This window comes from Apteryx rowi, unplaced genomic scaffold, assembly GCF_003343035.1.
Source record: "Apteryx rowi isolate R43461 unplaced genomic scaffold, aptRow1 scaffold_135, whole genome shotgun sequence".
In the NCBI taxonomy this organism is placed as follows: Eukaryota; Metazoa; Chordata; class Aves; order Apterygiformes; family Apterygidae; genus Apteryx; species Apteryx rowi.
The window spans coordinates 512,687-527,637 of NW_020447586.1; the positions used below are offsets into that span (position 1 = coordinate 512,687).

The window sequence follows — 14,951 nt, forward strand, 5'->3', positions numbered from 1 at the left end:
CGGCTTAGGAAAGGACACTACTGCTAATAACAGTGAGCTAAGCCTCTCACTAACTGGGGCTGTAGGAGCTGTGGTGAGCTTTCCTCACCTGGAGGCAATGTTTACATTGTTAAGCATGGTATTCCGGGGTGGCATTTAGCAGAAAGGGAGAATGCAGCTGGCAGGACTCCCTGCTTCTAGCTCAAGAAAACCAGTTTGAGCCTTTATTCTATACTTAGTCGTCATATTCATCTTCCTCACCAGGGCAGGTATGGAGCTCCAACTGATGTTAAGAACAGCAGTGTTCAGTGTATTGAGCCACTTTGCTGATTTAAGAGTAATTAGGGAATTTAATGCTACATACAGTCAGATTATGCAGCATACTGTCAAATTAAAAGTCAGAGTTTTAGAGGGACTGATGTGCTTATTGACCTATTGGAGCTTTCAATTTTCATCAAATTTGCTTTGATCTTGTTGGTATTATTGTTAAAAGGATGAGCAAAAACATTATTTGATCTCTATGTGAGTGCATCTCTAAAACAAGTTAAATTCCATTACAGCACTATTATGATTATTAATAATGTTATCTTTTCAGTAATAGTCCAATTTAAGCTCCATTTAAGATTATGGCTTAGGAGTTCAAGGGGAGCAGCAAAGCCAATGAGGATCACATTAAGCCTCTTGTTTCAATGTGTGAGAAGCGTCATTTAAATTTTTCAAGCCAAGTCTTGGCATTAGCTTGGGGGAACTTGGCTCTGCTCAAAGGAGCAGCCTTCTGTCAATGTCAAGAATGATCCTAAAGAGCAGAAACAGTGAACACAGAAGGCTGCACTGAACCCTCTGAGTTAGAAACAGTGAGCAAAGATTAACATTTATCTGAGCTTTCCATTTGTTTCCCCCATTGTGGACACATTAATATGTATGCCATGACCTCTCGTTGCTATGTACTCTAGCAATGGAACAGAATAGTAACGGGGGGAAAAAAAAAAGGAAATCCAAGTACACTTTAAATTGAACTCATGTCTCTGTAGAGAAATTAAAGTATCTATTTTTTGGTATAAATCTTGGCAAATCTCAGCTGCATAAGTCACACTCAGGCTGTATGTTAACTACCTAAAAGGTTTCATCAGTTCCATGTGAAGCATTTCCTAGTCTTCTGGTTCTGAAGTTTAAAGTACAATTTAGGTGACAGTGGTACAGCTTTGACTGCAGAAGGAAAGCAGAATACATGAGATGCCAGTAAATTTTAAAAAGGAAGAAGTAAGTTCTTGTATATTTGACATAGATGTTTGTGAAAAATATTGAATTAGAGAAGAAAGTCCTTCTCTATCCAGAGGGCACTGGGAACACAGCGTAACTGTCTGAGCATCCCCGCATAACCTCAGCAGCCCTGATTTGAACGACCGCTTCCGATTGAGAAAGCAGATGGTCTTTCTCCGTAGGCTATTCCCTGCTGGTGCTAGTGCTAAATGATGCAGGTTTTTATTGCTGTTCTGTGGTATGGAACTGCAAATACGAGACTTATTTCCAAACACATCTTGTAAAAGTAACTCTGCTATTAATGTTTAGTTGCTTCTGCCTGTCGTTTACAAATTAATGGTTATACTACTTTGTGCTTCTGCAGTAGTTATCAAGGGGAGGTGGGGGGTTATCTTCTAGCATCTATAGGGGTGTTTCAATCTATCATTTTAAACGATCAGCACTCTAAAAAAAGTACTTGACACTATTCTTTTAATCAAAATGTTAAAAACTAACTTACAAAGAAGAAAAGGAAATGGAATAAATAGTAATTTGATAGCGACAAATAGCCCTATAGTCATAAAATGGGAGCTCCCAAGCAGAGTTCTGTGAAACACTAGTTGCCCATAGAGTACTTGCAGCTAATTCTTGGAAGGCTGGCTAGTCATATACTGCTGGCTTTAGTCCTTGCTTCCAGCTGTTACATCACATGAAACACAACTAAAAATATATTAAATACTTCTCCATACAAGCACGTTCAAAAGCTACTGCAAGAATGTTATGCACTGAAAGTAGAAGAGGTGTGTGCAAAGTTATGAACAGAAGTGAAAAAAAAATGTTTATAATCTCTCTGCTGAAGTGTGGTCTACAATGGGGCAAAAGAGAAACTTGACCCTCAAAGGTTCAATTTCGGTATTTCAGCATGTCTTGAATATTCTAAACTGTATCAGATGTTCAAGGTCTCAGTCCAACAGCACACTTAATCATGGATCTAACCAAGACTTCGTGATACAGTTTGGCATATGCTTACGTACCTCACTGAAATCAAAAGCCATGTGCCAAGGAAATAACATACTGAGAAAAGGCAGTAATAGATGCATCCTAGATATTAAATGGAATCCTTTTGGATCCTTAATAGGCTAAAGGTGCCTCCTTGCAAGGACGGAAGGTGTAACTTATTAGAAACACAAATTAGTAAAATGTGCAAACTGGGATGCTGGAGTGTCCTGCAGCAAAAGAAAAGAAATATAATAGATTACAGTTGGGGGGGGGGGTGGAGAGGACAGTAGCATGGCCAAAGGAAAGTATTTTTAATGCTCAGAAATTGAAATGTTATCTTTCCAGAACCACTTTGTTAAGCAATCCTTGAAAAAGACCAGCCAAAGTGTGTATTACACGCAGCCAACAGATAGCCTCCACTCTGCAATCTAGAAACAATCAGCTCTTGCTGTGAGCCAAATGCAGTACGCTGTGCATATAACACATGGCCTCAGTAAGTTATCTGGCCAGAAGTGGGCAAGAAAATAAGGAAAACTGAAAATAAGCAAAGACTACAAACAAGATAACTGGCACATTGTTTCATCAAATGTCATCACTAGTCTCAAACAGGCCTGAAAAGGGAGTAATCCTGATAGGTGACTTTGCAGACATTAATACTTGACTCTGCACAATACTCTCCAGTTCCTGGAGTATGTGCCTGCCTACTGAAAACAGTAAATTTATATCACATCTGCATGATTTTTAAGATTCATCTCATGCCTTCTTCATATTTATGATTTTTATTTATACTTAGGTCACAGCGTGACTGTAGGTTCTCTTTTGTTTGTAGCCTTATTGTTCCTTCAACTGGAAGACCCTACACCTCTGATAAAACCAGTACTTGTTACAAAGAACTCAGCTTGCAAAATGCATTCCACTAAGTGGCACAAGCATCAACAGCGTCTCACCTTAGACCAGTCTCCCATTCTCCAGACGTAGCATTTGGAATAGTCCTCGCAGTCTTCTGCTTCTTTAGGTCTTGTGGACAAAACACATTTCTTGCGGGGATTGGTGCACTTCACAGTTCGATGTCGTACTCCCTTCCCGCACTTTACAGAGCACTGTTGGAAACAGACATTTTTTCAGGTTTTTGCACGAGACATAGTTACCCCACGGAACAAAGTAGGAGTCCTCTGGCCTTCCAGTGACCTCTGCCAGGCTAACATAAATAATTCAAGACTTCAGTAATTTCCTGACTTCCAATCCTCACATGTATAGATACTGGATTTGTTTAAAACTAACAAAAGAATAAAAATCCCTTATTGGGCAGAATAATCATTTCTGCATTTTCAACTAAAAATATATAGCTTGAAATGATCAAAAACACCTGCTTAAGGAAAAATTAAGCTTTAAAACAGTATTTGGATAAGGAAAAATTTGAAAGATTATGATCAAGTGAATGCAAAGAGTTACAGTTTACATATTAGTTTACATAGAGTTTACATATTAGGCAATAATTTTGTTCTAAGAATTAAAGAAAACATAATGAAAGAAAACCTAAATAGTGTTCATAAGGATAAGATGTGAAGCAATTTCCAGTAAACTCTACTAGTGTCTAAAAGACCTTTTGGGGAGGAAAAAAGTTAAAATGGCACAGTAAATGTTCCAAAACTGTATGCAAGAATCCAGACTGAATTTGAAAATTCAAATCCACTGCATATATGGTATGTGAAAACTGCCTTAATGGTTCACAGAAGGTCTTAATCTATGTTTTTTTCAGCTATTCCCACTTATGCTGCCAAAAATTATGCCATTTCCTTCTCAAAACATTATCACTGCTTTCGATCATCCCACTGCTTGCAGATTAAAACTCTCTTTTGCCAAGCTGATTACAACTGCAGGAAGCAGTGGTGGCCAGCTTCCAGTGTAATGGTGATAGTGGGAATGGCCATGGGAAACACCTCACTCTTCAAAATATATTTTTTGCTTCCAACAAAAACATGCTCGCTTCTTTCTGCTTTCTCAAACGTACTAAACAATCTGGGTTTCTTTCTCTCACCTCTGTAAGTGAATACTGTTCTTCCCAATGCCAGCTCCTGCATTATAAACCTCTGCATACAAGACCAGGAACTCCTGCTGTTTACTTCTTTTTATCTCTACCTTAGAATCTGCTTTTCATCCTTGGAAATATTCCCTGTGCCTTAGCTCCTTCTTGCTTGGGGAGATCAAGGGCTGCTGCTGAGCGGAGGAGTCCAAATGAGGGACTGCACCCATATTCAGAAGCTGTTCTCGTACTTTGAACTCTGAGGGACTGAGGGCGCAGCTTCTGCGATGGGAGGCATGCAGAACGGCCTTGTACTTCCAGCGGAGGGAGAAGCTCCAATAACCCCTACAGTTTGTCCAGATGGCCGTGATAACAACCCCTTCTGCCTCCACAGTCAAACACTACCAAGCCTTTCAGAAGCCCAAGGAAAACACACTGACATGGTCAGTAAAAGTATCTTAAAAAAACCTTCAAATAGTAATTACAGTTGGCATCAATGCTTCAAGATGCAACGGATATGAAATTGTTATTTACAAGCAGTTTTGCTCAGTGCACATGCTGTTCTTGGAAAAAGAAATGAGAAGAGAGAAGAAGGGAAGGAAATGTGCTTTTTGCAAGCAACTCCCCCCATGGTCTCTGTGAAGCAGAATGGCAGCAACCATTTGCCTGATTAACATCCATTGGTACAAAAGCATTTCAGAGATGTTCCGCCTCTGAACACAAGTCCTGATAACTGAGAAGTGATGGTCTTAATTAATTCTATTTACCCTTAGTTACCCACTACTACAGTCAGGACATATTTGACTATTCTTGCTTGAAAATTGCCCAACAGAAACCATTTCAGAACATTAGCTAGGTAAAATGTAGTAATTTTACACAGCTGGTTTTCTGAGCCCCTGATCCCTATGCCAAATCACTGCATGAGGACCCAGAAAATCTTTAGGTTGAGCTGTGCCATCTGTCATTGAAAAAAATCATATTCCCAGAAAACTTTAAGGCACAAATAATTACTAAGGAGTATCTGTATAACTGAATACAGTACCTCAGACCAGACTCCCGCTTCCCACACTGTCATGCAGTCCTGGCCTTCGCAGCGCTGCGCAGAAGCGGGCTTTGGCCCCAGGCAGTCTCTCTCCCGAGCTCGGATCAGGGTGCCATTTCTGAGCTGCTGTGTGCAGGCCACTTGTCTGTTCTGGGTCCCTTTGCCACATGTCCGTGAACACGGAGTCCATTCTGTCATCATCCATCTACAAAGATACATAGGCGATATAGTAACAAGAAATCAGGCATGGAAAAGTCCCCTTTAGGCCATCTTATTCTCTTGCTTACCAATACCTTTGCTGCCTAAGACATATTGGTATATTTTCGGTCTCCTTTTTAATGAGATAATGGACTAATTATTAATCTAATGGATCTTACATTTAAATAACATGTTAATGTGCACTTCAGCATTTTTCACTCCCCAGTACCCACCCCTTGTTCCTATGTTTTCAGAGTACTTCATATTTCTTAATCAGTTCCCCGCTCTGTCATAATTCCAATTAGAAAAGCTCCAAAATGCAACCATACACAGTTTAAAGGTGACAGGTCACTGACCAGACAATCTATTATTCTCTGGATAGCTATATGAATATCTATATGCCAAGTCCATGCTCTGCACGTAAAGTCCAGCAGCCTTTGAAAATAGTTACAAGACGGAATCACTCCTGTGCCAAAGGCTCGTTTCTCTGGAGGAAGTATAAAAGCTCAGACTTCTTCATGTTCTTTAGGGTCAGGCCTAACTCAGGATGCATGGTTTAAATCACAGAAGCAAGGAAAGCTGATGAAGCGTGGCAGAGCTAACGTATCTGGAGAGCAATAGTTCTAGGGCATAATTTTTCCCAAATGTTCAATAGTTCCAGACTACAGCCATATGCCCTTAAAAAAAAAAAAAATCAAAAAGTTCTGCCACTGATGCAGTGCACAAGTGCATCCAAAAGACTGGATTTGCAAGGGAGAGTCCCTTGGAAACTGAAATTTAACATATCAGTTCCAACCTTCTGTCAGGCATTCATTGTAAGAAAATATAACATTTAACTAAGGTTTTTCATTATTAGTCCAGAGGCTCAATTTACAAATCACAGTTTGTCAGGTAATGCAATACAGTTTAAGATACATCTTCAAGAGTCAATAACAAACAACTAGTTACGCAAGCATATGTTTTGGCTGCATTTCTACAGAAAGGCAACAATATTTGTTTTGTAAGAATCATTAATAGTATATTAAAAACTAGATATATAAATTGAGGAGCATGATATCTTTCTATATTTCTCAGCATAGCATCTCTGAGTAGCAATTAATAACACTTGAAAAAGTACAGCATATTAAAAATAGAGTTGACAATGTCACAGAAAAAGATCACACTATTCCACTTCTATCCATTAAGTGTACATGATGTTAATAAAACAATAATCTGGTCCAGTACATATATAGTGAAATATAAATAAACCCTTTAAAGTGTAACGCTCTAGTCTGTGAAAGTCAGAAGCTCAGCAGTTCCATCTAACTTAAAATGTATTCATCACTGGTATTTTATGGATTTCAGCGCATCATTCTTTCCAGGAAAACTATGTCATCCGGTTCATTTTATATACATTCCTTCAAAAACATTTGCATTTTATTTACTTTGCATTGTTTTCTTTAAAAATACCATCCATCTCTCCTTCATATGACTCCAGTAGCTATACCCCTGAGCTCGCTCCCAAGGACACTAGCTATCGCTCTCTGTCCTCCCCTTTCTTGAAAGGTGGCAGGCGCTTTCCCTGAGTCTGCACCATACTCAAGGACTTCCCTAAGCATAATTCTTAGCTGCAATTGAGAAAAAGGATTGCAAACGGTGAAAGAGGTCCTGGGCAGAAGCCTTTGCTCTGGCCTTGCGGCGTGGTGACACGCTGCCCCCGTGGAAGATGCCCGGCAGGTGCAGAAAGGTCCCTGCAAGGGTGGCAGGCAACAGTCACTGCGTGTCAGCTGGCCAGCACGAGGTGACAGGCCACCGAGCCGCTCAGCTGCATGGCACCATGTGGGGTGGTCTCTGCTCGGCACAGACTGCGTGCTACAGCTGTCTCCTGGGGTGAAATTCAGGGAAAAAGCACCTTCTGCTTCTCCTACCACTCAACCATCAAAGTCCAATTCTGCATACTGATCCACAGACACGGGGATGGGGGGCAGAGGGAGGAGAGGAACACTGTCTACTCCAAGTTAAATCAATGTATTAAAAATGAGTAACTGTTTCTTTCACTACCTAGTACGCCCAGAGCATATTGTGTGCTTTTAAAAGAGTGCAGCACTGCAAAGAGTGCAAAAACCAGGAGAGTGCAATTTTGTTCATTCAACAAAACACTAAACTATATCATTAATTAAAAGCATGAGATTAAATCCATCCCTATATAAACAGCATTTACATTTCAATTTCATAATACACATCAGCCTGTGGGGACTCTTACTGAGGAAAGTAATGAGCTGCATACTGAATAAGAATTGATTTAGGCATGTGCTTAAGGCTCTCTCTCCTCTCTTTCATTGAGACTCAGAAGAAACAGCAGCCAGCATTTCAATGTTCCCTACATTTCTTGTTATAAGCTTGGGATGTATGTATTTATTGCACATTCATCGTCACAGGCAGTCACCTCTCTCTGTTGCTCCTAAGATTTTTACATCTAGATATTACAGTCTAATTTAATCAAATAACTATTACCTGGTCTGGCATGGCTGCTCATTGCACTTTCGGATCTGTGGTTCAGGTTTTGTTAAATATTTGCACTTTTTGTTGTCGACAAGACTGATATTCTTGTTCATAATCTTTGTGCAAGACACTGTTGTTTTTCTTTCACCTGATAAAAAATAAAGCAAGTATGTGGGAAAATCAGGAATATACAACTTTGTTAAAAAAAAATGATGCCTGTGGAAGGCCAAAGGTAACTTTATCAGATACAGCTGTTTCACGTAGAATTTGGCTAAAAAGTATAAAACAAAATATGTTAAATTAGGCACTTAGAATTTTATAAAAATATACATTATACAAGGTTCATTCCTTCTACAAAAGTTTACAAGCCATTGATTAGAAAAGTAAAGACTTTGTGAGAAACAATTTGTGCTGAATTCATATACATGCTTAGAACAAGTGGGATGTGCCGTTTCTACATTACTGAATTTCAATCATGGAAACAGAAGACCCAGGAAGGTTTAAGGGTGGAAGGCTCCGGTGGGCTGAAAAAGAAGCACTGATTTATTAACCGCACCGAAAAAGATGCAAAACTGGTAGACAGAAATACATTTGCACAGTATCTTCCTGCTATTTTATATATTCAAATACACAATAGCACACATTTTTCCATCACCTGGACTCACACCCCATCACTCCCCCAACCAACGTGCACGGTTCGTTGACCTAATGGCAGCACGGCGGCCAGTATTCCTGCCTCCCCTCCCTGGGACTCCACACTCTTCCTCTGATAGAGCAAAACAGCATGTTGGATACTTAAAGTGAAAAGCAAAGAGAAATTTTAAAGTTTGTAGGGAATAATGTGATTTTCTAATCCAGTCTTTGCATACCAGCATCAACAGAGTTTTGCTGCTTTATCCCTGTAACGAGTCATAGGCCAAAACCTGAGTCTTAGTGACTTAATTGTTTCTCTCTCAACCACTGAGACCCCGACATTGGGAAAAGCTTGCGGAAAAATTTCACAGAAAGTAAGTTTGCCCATTAACATATAAAATAAGGGAAGGAATAACAAGTCCTGCCTTCCTGTATTGCTGGAGTTTAATACTTCTGCCTGGTTTAGCAACGTACTGGTGAGCATGGCCAACACTTAGCTAAAGGGGATCAGCACATGCAACCTTCAATAAAAAGGAGCCTGCCCTATTCCCCATCAACTAAAGAAAAAAGGCCACATAACTGATCTGATATGCAGAGTAATAATTTAAGAAGTCCAGGTATTGCTTGCTGAGACCTAAAGCATGTTCTTTTAAAAATACCTTGCCTTGACAGATGGGTTGGAAGCTGGTATCTCTTGAAGCCAAACACTGTCAGAAATCAGAATTTAATGTAATAGCTACTATAATTAGTAACTTGTAATTGGACTTGTGCATAATTTTTTGAAAACTAACCAGCCTTGAATTAAAGACTTCATTTAGTAGAAAACACATTCATTTGTTCCTACGGTTAAGTTATAACAATTTACTTCTACCTAGAAGTTTACCGACAGACAGGGTGCACGCAGGGGCAAGACCAAGTTAAGAATGCTGTGTCACCAGTGGTCAGAAATGTACCCGTGGATGGAGCGGTAAAGTTATAAGTACGTCTTATGTGTGTGACCACAATTGACATTTTACACTGCATTTGTGTACGCAACAGCACATGCAAATAATCTATCATATACAGCATTTGATATGTTTGACCTTTTTTTCTGCATTGACATATACATGTGTGTACTCATATTCTCTCCCATGCACATACACAAAGCAAGCTTTTTCCGCAACAAAGGAGGTCACAGACGAGTTACATATATAAACATTCACAAAACCACACAGCTTCATCAATAGTTTCATCCTGACATACACTTTAAACATTTAAGGAAAACATACTGATAACTGTTGTAGTCATTAATCTGATTCATCAAAATATTGATGTTAAAAATTCAAACGCAAACATTTACACAGGGTACAAGCTGCAACACTTTAATTTTGTTATTGCTTCATATAAAACCCCAGAATGAACAGAACAGTTCAAATTATTCTGTCTAAAGTAAGAAATAAACTTTAACTTGTACTTCAGAATATTTGGCAGTTTGAAGTTAGAATACCTTTTATGGAACTTCGTATTAACTCGACTACTTTAAACAATACCAAAAAATGAAAGCCAGTTACATCAGAAAAATATGATCAATAAACATTACAATAAAACTCTTTAATATTCATAAAAGTATTAACGTAGAATAAATTACCAACATATTGCATTTTAAGGGTTTTTCCAGACAATAGGTAACTTCAGAAACATCCGAGGCAATAATGAGAGATTGTGGTAACACTAAAATTAGACTAAAAATATTTCAGGAAATTGTAAAAAGCATGAATATTCCAAGTGAATATGAGTGCTCCGCTAAGAAACAGAGGATGCTACTTGCACCACGTACAAAATACCTTCAGGGAAGAAGTTTTCTTACCAAGCCACAAAAGGCATGTTTACGGAAACTACGGTAATCTGTCGTGACACCAGGATTGTTCACAGAGTCAAAGTAGCTAGAACACTGTGTTCTTTAAACTGCTGTTTGGAGCAAGTAAAGTGTTTCCAGGCTTTCCTGTTCAATTAGAAGGTGCACAGCAATTTTCAGGAGTGCTGATCAGAAGAGCCATGATTGTCAAGGTTGTGAGCAGGAAAGACAGGTATCAAAGACCAATACAGTATTCACAGCTTAAGTCTGATTACTCAGGGTATAAACAGATCTCTACAGGTTGCATTCACTAAAAACTCAGTGTTTTTCCACTGTAATAACCTTTTCTAGTAACCAACTTCTAAACAGGAATTTTTAAGGATTTTGTTACAATAATATTATGTTCCCATATCTGTTTTTGTGCCTGTAGTTTGTTTTTCCAAATGCACACATTAATGGTTTATAAACATAAACACAGGAAAACTATTGCATCATCATACTAATATCTGCTGTTACAACGTTTGTTCCACATGTTTTTGGATCATCCTCAGCTCATGTTACCAATTGTACATAGCTGATCTGAGTGCGGTTCAGCTTTTCTGTAGTTTGAAATGACTTTTACAGATTATTTATCTTCAACGGTTCCAAATACACAATGGAATACAAATGCAATGAACCTTCTACTCCTGTTCCAGCTCTTGCACTTCCTTTTCTTCTTGGAAACAGTGTCCTTAATTCTCTTTGTTAATCCAGATTTCATTCCTTCACTGTCATTTTTGTCTATTTACTTTATTTAGTTTGCATGTTTTCCTATGGCTATCATTATTCTTTTAATCTAATCAGGAGGCATGAGATTGAACTATGTGCTCCATCATTCTACAACTACCCTAGCCTACAAGCTGCAACTATGATATTATTATTAAAAACGTTACAATGATAACCAGTGTCTCAAGTATTAACACACCACGTGTTTTGATTGCCATATGCATGTATGCATATATTTACCTCCACCACATACAGCATCACAGTCCTCCCAGCCAGAATGAGTCCACATGAAAAGAGGTTCGGGTACTTTAGAGCTCTGATTCTCAGGAAGAGGATCCAGTGGGATTGTGTATTCATAGTGTAGGCCATAACTCTGGTCATGGAAAAGTAGCACCTGCAAGACACAGAGAATGAAGACCCACCTGCACAGCCACTGCCTGAAGACAAACTTGGACCTGTGAAGAAATAACCTGAAGAACACAACAGAATGAATTAATGCTCTATAGTCTTGCAATGACCGCTTTTGTAGAAGTAATTAACGGAAGTGATCAACTCCAGACAATGGGAAAAAATGATCTTACCTAATCTCTAGGTAAAAGAGGTCTCCTTAAGAAACAGACAAACAAATTTAACCAGCAGTTTAGAGGACAATCTTCCCTATGATTTCAGTGTTCTTCAATAAGGCAGATCTTGTTTCAACATGTATCATATTTGAATCTATTTTAGATGGATCGCCCAAATTCTTACACTTGAAGGATTCTGAATTGTGAGATACTTCCTCATCATCTCTCCCTCTCTCCATCTGCTTTTGTCACTGTGGCTATCAACTTTTCCTTCCCTCTGCTGAAAAGCATCACAACTCCACTTCCTCATGGAGAACCTGATGATCACAACCCTGAAGGATGATGATGTGCTATGATCAGCCAACAGGATAGAAAACATCTCATATGAATTTTTTATCTCTCTCCTCGAGCTGCACATCAGCCTTTTATGAACCCTGTAGTAATGTAAAGACTTTTCATCCCACCTCAACAACTTATTATTATTGGATTTATTATTATTTATTATTATTATGCAATAATTGGATATTATTATAATTGGATCTTAGTATTATTGCTGGATATTATATTATTATAATAATATATTGATATTATTATTATTGGATTTAAATAGGGGTTTTTTTAGGAGTGGGCTGACAGATCAGCAGGTGTAACTTACATAGATCTCATTACCTTAAGAAGCCTGGAAGAAAAAATATTAATTACCATGCATTATTATTTGAAACAGATTAAAAAAAACAAACATTTTCATACCAATAAATGTAGAGGTGATGTTGTGGGACCTTTGGCAGATATCTTCTCCCAGAGACCTCTCCGAACATAATGGACAGTGGTCCCAGCAATATTGAACGTTCCTGAATGCTCTATCTTCCAGTCACTATTGATTGACTGTTTTCCAGCATCTCGAAGAGCTGCAAAAATATATGAATAAAGACCAGTATAAAAGCTTTCTGTCCAGGAGCGATTTGGCCTCTACTTACTTCCCATTAGTGTAATTTAACAGGTTGATGAAATCACATGATCCTATTTGCAAAGATATTTGTTGATCTTAATATACATGTGCTTCAATAGGAACATGTTTTAGAAACAATTTCTGGAGGGAATGCTTGGCAAAAACATGTGCCTAACATTAACTGAAGTTAATATCAGTGTTCTCATGCCTACAGAGACTGGCAGCCTCCAGCATAATTCATAATTTGATCACTGAATTAATCTGATTAAGAGAAAGACAACCAGTCTTTATTCCCAGAGTCGTCATTTCTATGATCCATAAAAGACATAGGAAATAAAATTGTCAAAAGAAACACTTCAGGATTTGTGGAATTAGATTAAAACTTAAAAAAATTCTGGCTCAGAATTCTTTCGCTCTAACCACTAAATTTGTTTTTTTATCCCACCTCAAAATGTAACAATACTACCATCATCACACCTAAATACCTATTTTACACAGAATTTCACCACATAATTTGATTTCCAGGGGGAAAAGCTTCTTCATTTTGGCTGAATCATTTCTCTTTTTGGTCTAATTAATACCCCAAAGTATCAATAAAGTCAAGTAAGATACATTCCAAACACTGAGAACACAATCTTTTACATTATTTTTTATAGTAAACTCCAAATTGACTCCCTTCTGTGAAGAACCTGTAATTTCATTTTAGTTTAGTTTAGCTTAGTTTACAATCATGTCTGAAATAATCATGTGAAGTAAAATATACTTGAAGTCACCTTCTGCACAAGAAGTTCTACACATTCCTCTTCATTGAAATTGCATGTTTGGCATCAATCTGCTGTAAGAGAACCTCAAAAGTTTAAGCTTTGTCCAAAATTTCTTTTTTAAAGTTGTAAGTTAATGTGAGTCATTCCCGTAATCAACTTCTCTCCTATTCATATTTATACTGTTATGTTTTGTTTCTATGGCAAACAATGGCAATAGGTCTAAGGACTGGCAGAAACACAACTGCATGAGACACCACTGATGTGTGCCACTACAGCACTGTGTTAAATGCTAAGACTATAAAATCCAGCAACGCTGCAGAACAGCCCCGTGCTAAAAATAACCAGTCCTTTTACAAGATTTGAAAATTGTTACTTTAGGTTTAAAGATTTTATTATTTAATGCTAACTAAGTTCCATCTAGAGGTTAAACTGTAGGGGCCAAACCCTCTCCCCAGCAGAGAAACAAAACAAATGCACTTGAAAGCGCTGAGGTCCGGTTGAGTCATGCTGCTCAGATGGAGTGGCATCCTCTCCTCGGAGAACAGTGGACTCGCACGGGCTTGTCTTTAAAATTAATGTATATGCTGCAGCACATGTACGCATGCAGGGGACTCAAACCCTGGCCCCAGCATTCCTGCAAATCAGAAATATGCCTGTTCTTGCACGTTCTGCTCTCAGATGCCCCACTTGAGCCACAGAGTTTAGAGGAAGGAAGGAAGGAAGGAAGGGTGTCCTTGTGCCTTAAAGCTAGGCTTCGGTTCAAGCAATCTAGGTTCTGTTCGTGACTCTGCCACAATCCATATTGCGAGCAAGTTCACAGAGTTTTCCTCCACTCCACACCATGCTCTGACTCCCACTCTGCTCAGCTTACAGAAAAGGATGAAGTCCTCTACACAGGAACACAATATAGAAGGAAAACTAAGCATGCAAGCGTACCCTCTCTCATGCTATAAAACAAATGGAGCAAGATATCTACAGCTAAACAGACAAATGAACAACAACCTCCCACCCCCGCAAAAAGAAAAAAACTGACCAGTGAAGCCTCCTGTAACTGCCACTGAGACCAAAAATTCAATGCTAAAACAAGGAACAACACAAGTTCATCTTTGCAGAGCATGAAACAACCACCAACACAATGACAATTAAGTGATGCCAATCAGCGTAGTGTATTTTTTAATCTCTTCCTAAATGCCAGAAAAAATTTAATAATGTTTATGACATATTCCAATAATCAAATGTTTACTTTAAAACTAATCAGGGCTATAGCTAAAGCGTTTGACAACTCTTACAAGTAAGCCCATAATAGAACGAAGCTACCTAATACAGTCAAACTAACATATATGAATTTAACAGTCCTTGCTGAAGAGTCTCTTTTGCATATACATTTTTGTTGTATTTAGAAAAAATGTTTCTACTATTCACTTTTAAGCATTCCTACACACAATCAATGTTTACTAATTGGTAAGTGGGTTTTTTAGAACA

At 38.4% G+C, this 14,951-nt stretch overlaps 1 protein-coding gene across 1 annotated transcript in view; it reads right to left on the reverse strand.

Moving 5' to 3' along the window:
* ADAMTS19 (ADAM metallopeptidase with thrombospondin type 1 motif 19) overlaps positions 1-14,951 on the reverse strand; it is a 121,368-nt gene that overhangs the window by 19,340 nt on the left and 87,077 nt on the right. Inside the window, exons 15-19 of the mRNA XM_026056969.1 lie at positions 12,507-12,664; positions 11,434-11,587; positions 7,974-8,109; positions 5,283-5,487; positions 3,165-3,317 (exon numbers count right to left, since the gene is read on the reverse strand). Coding sequence (XP_025912754.1) covers positions 3,165-3,317; positions 5,283-5,487; positions 7,974-8,109; positions 11,434-11,587; positions 12,507-12,664 — 806 coding nt within the window. The remainder of the gene's footprint in view (positions 1-3,164; positions 3,318-5,282; positions 5,488-7,973; positions 8,110-11,433; positions 11,588-12,506; positions 12,665-14,951) is intronic.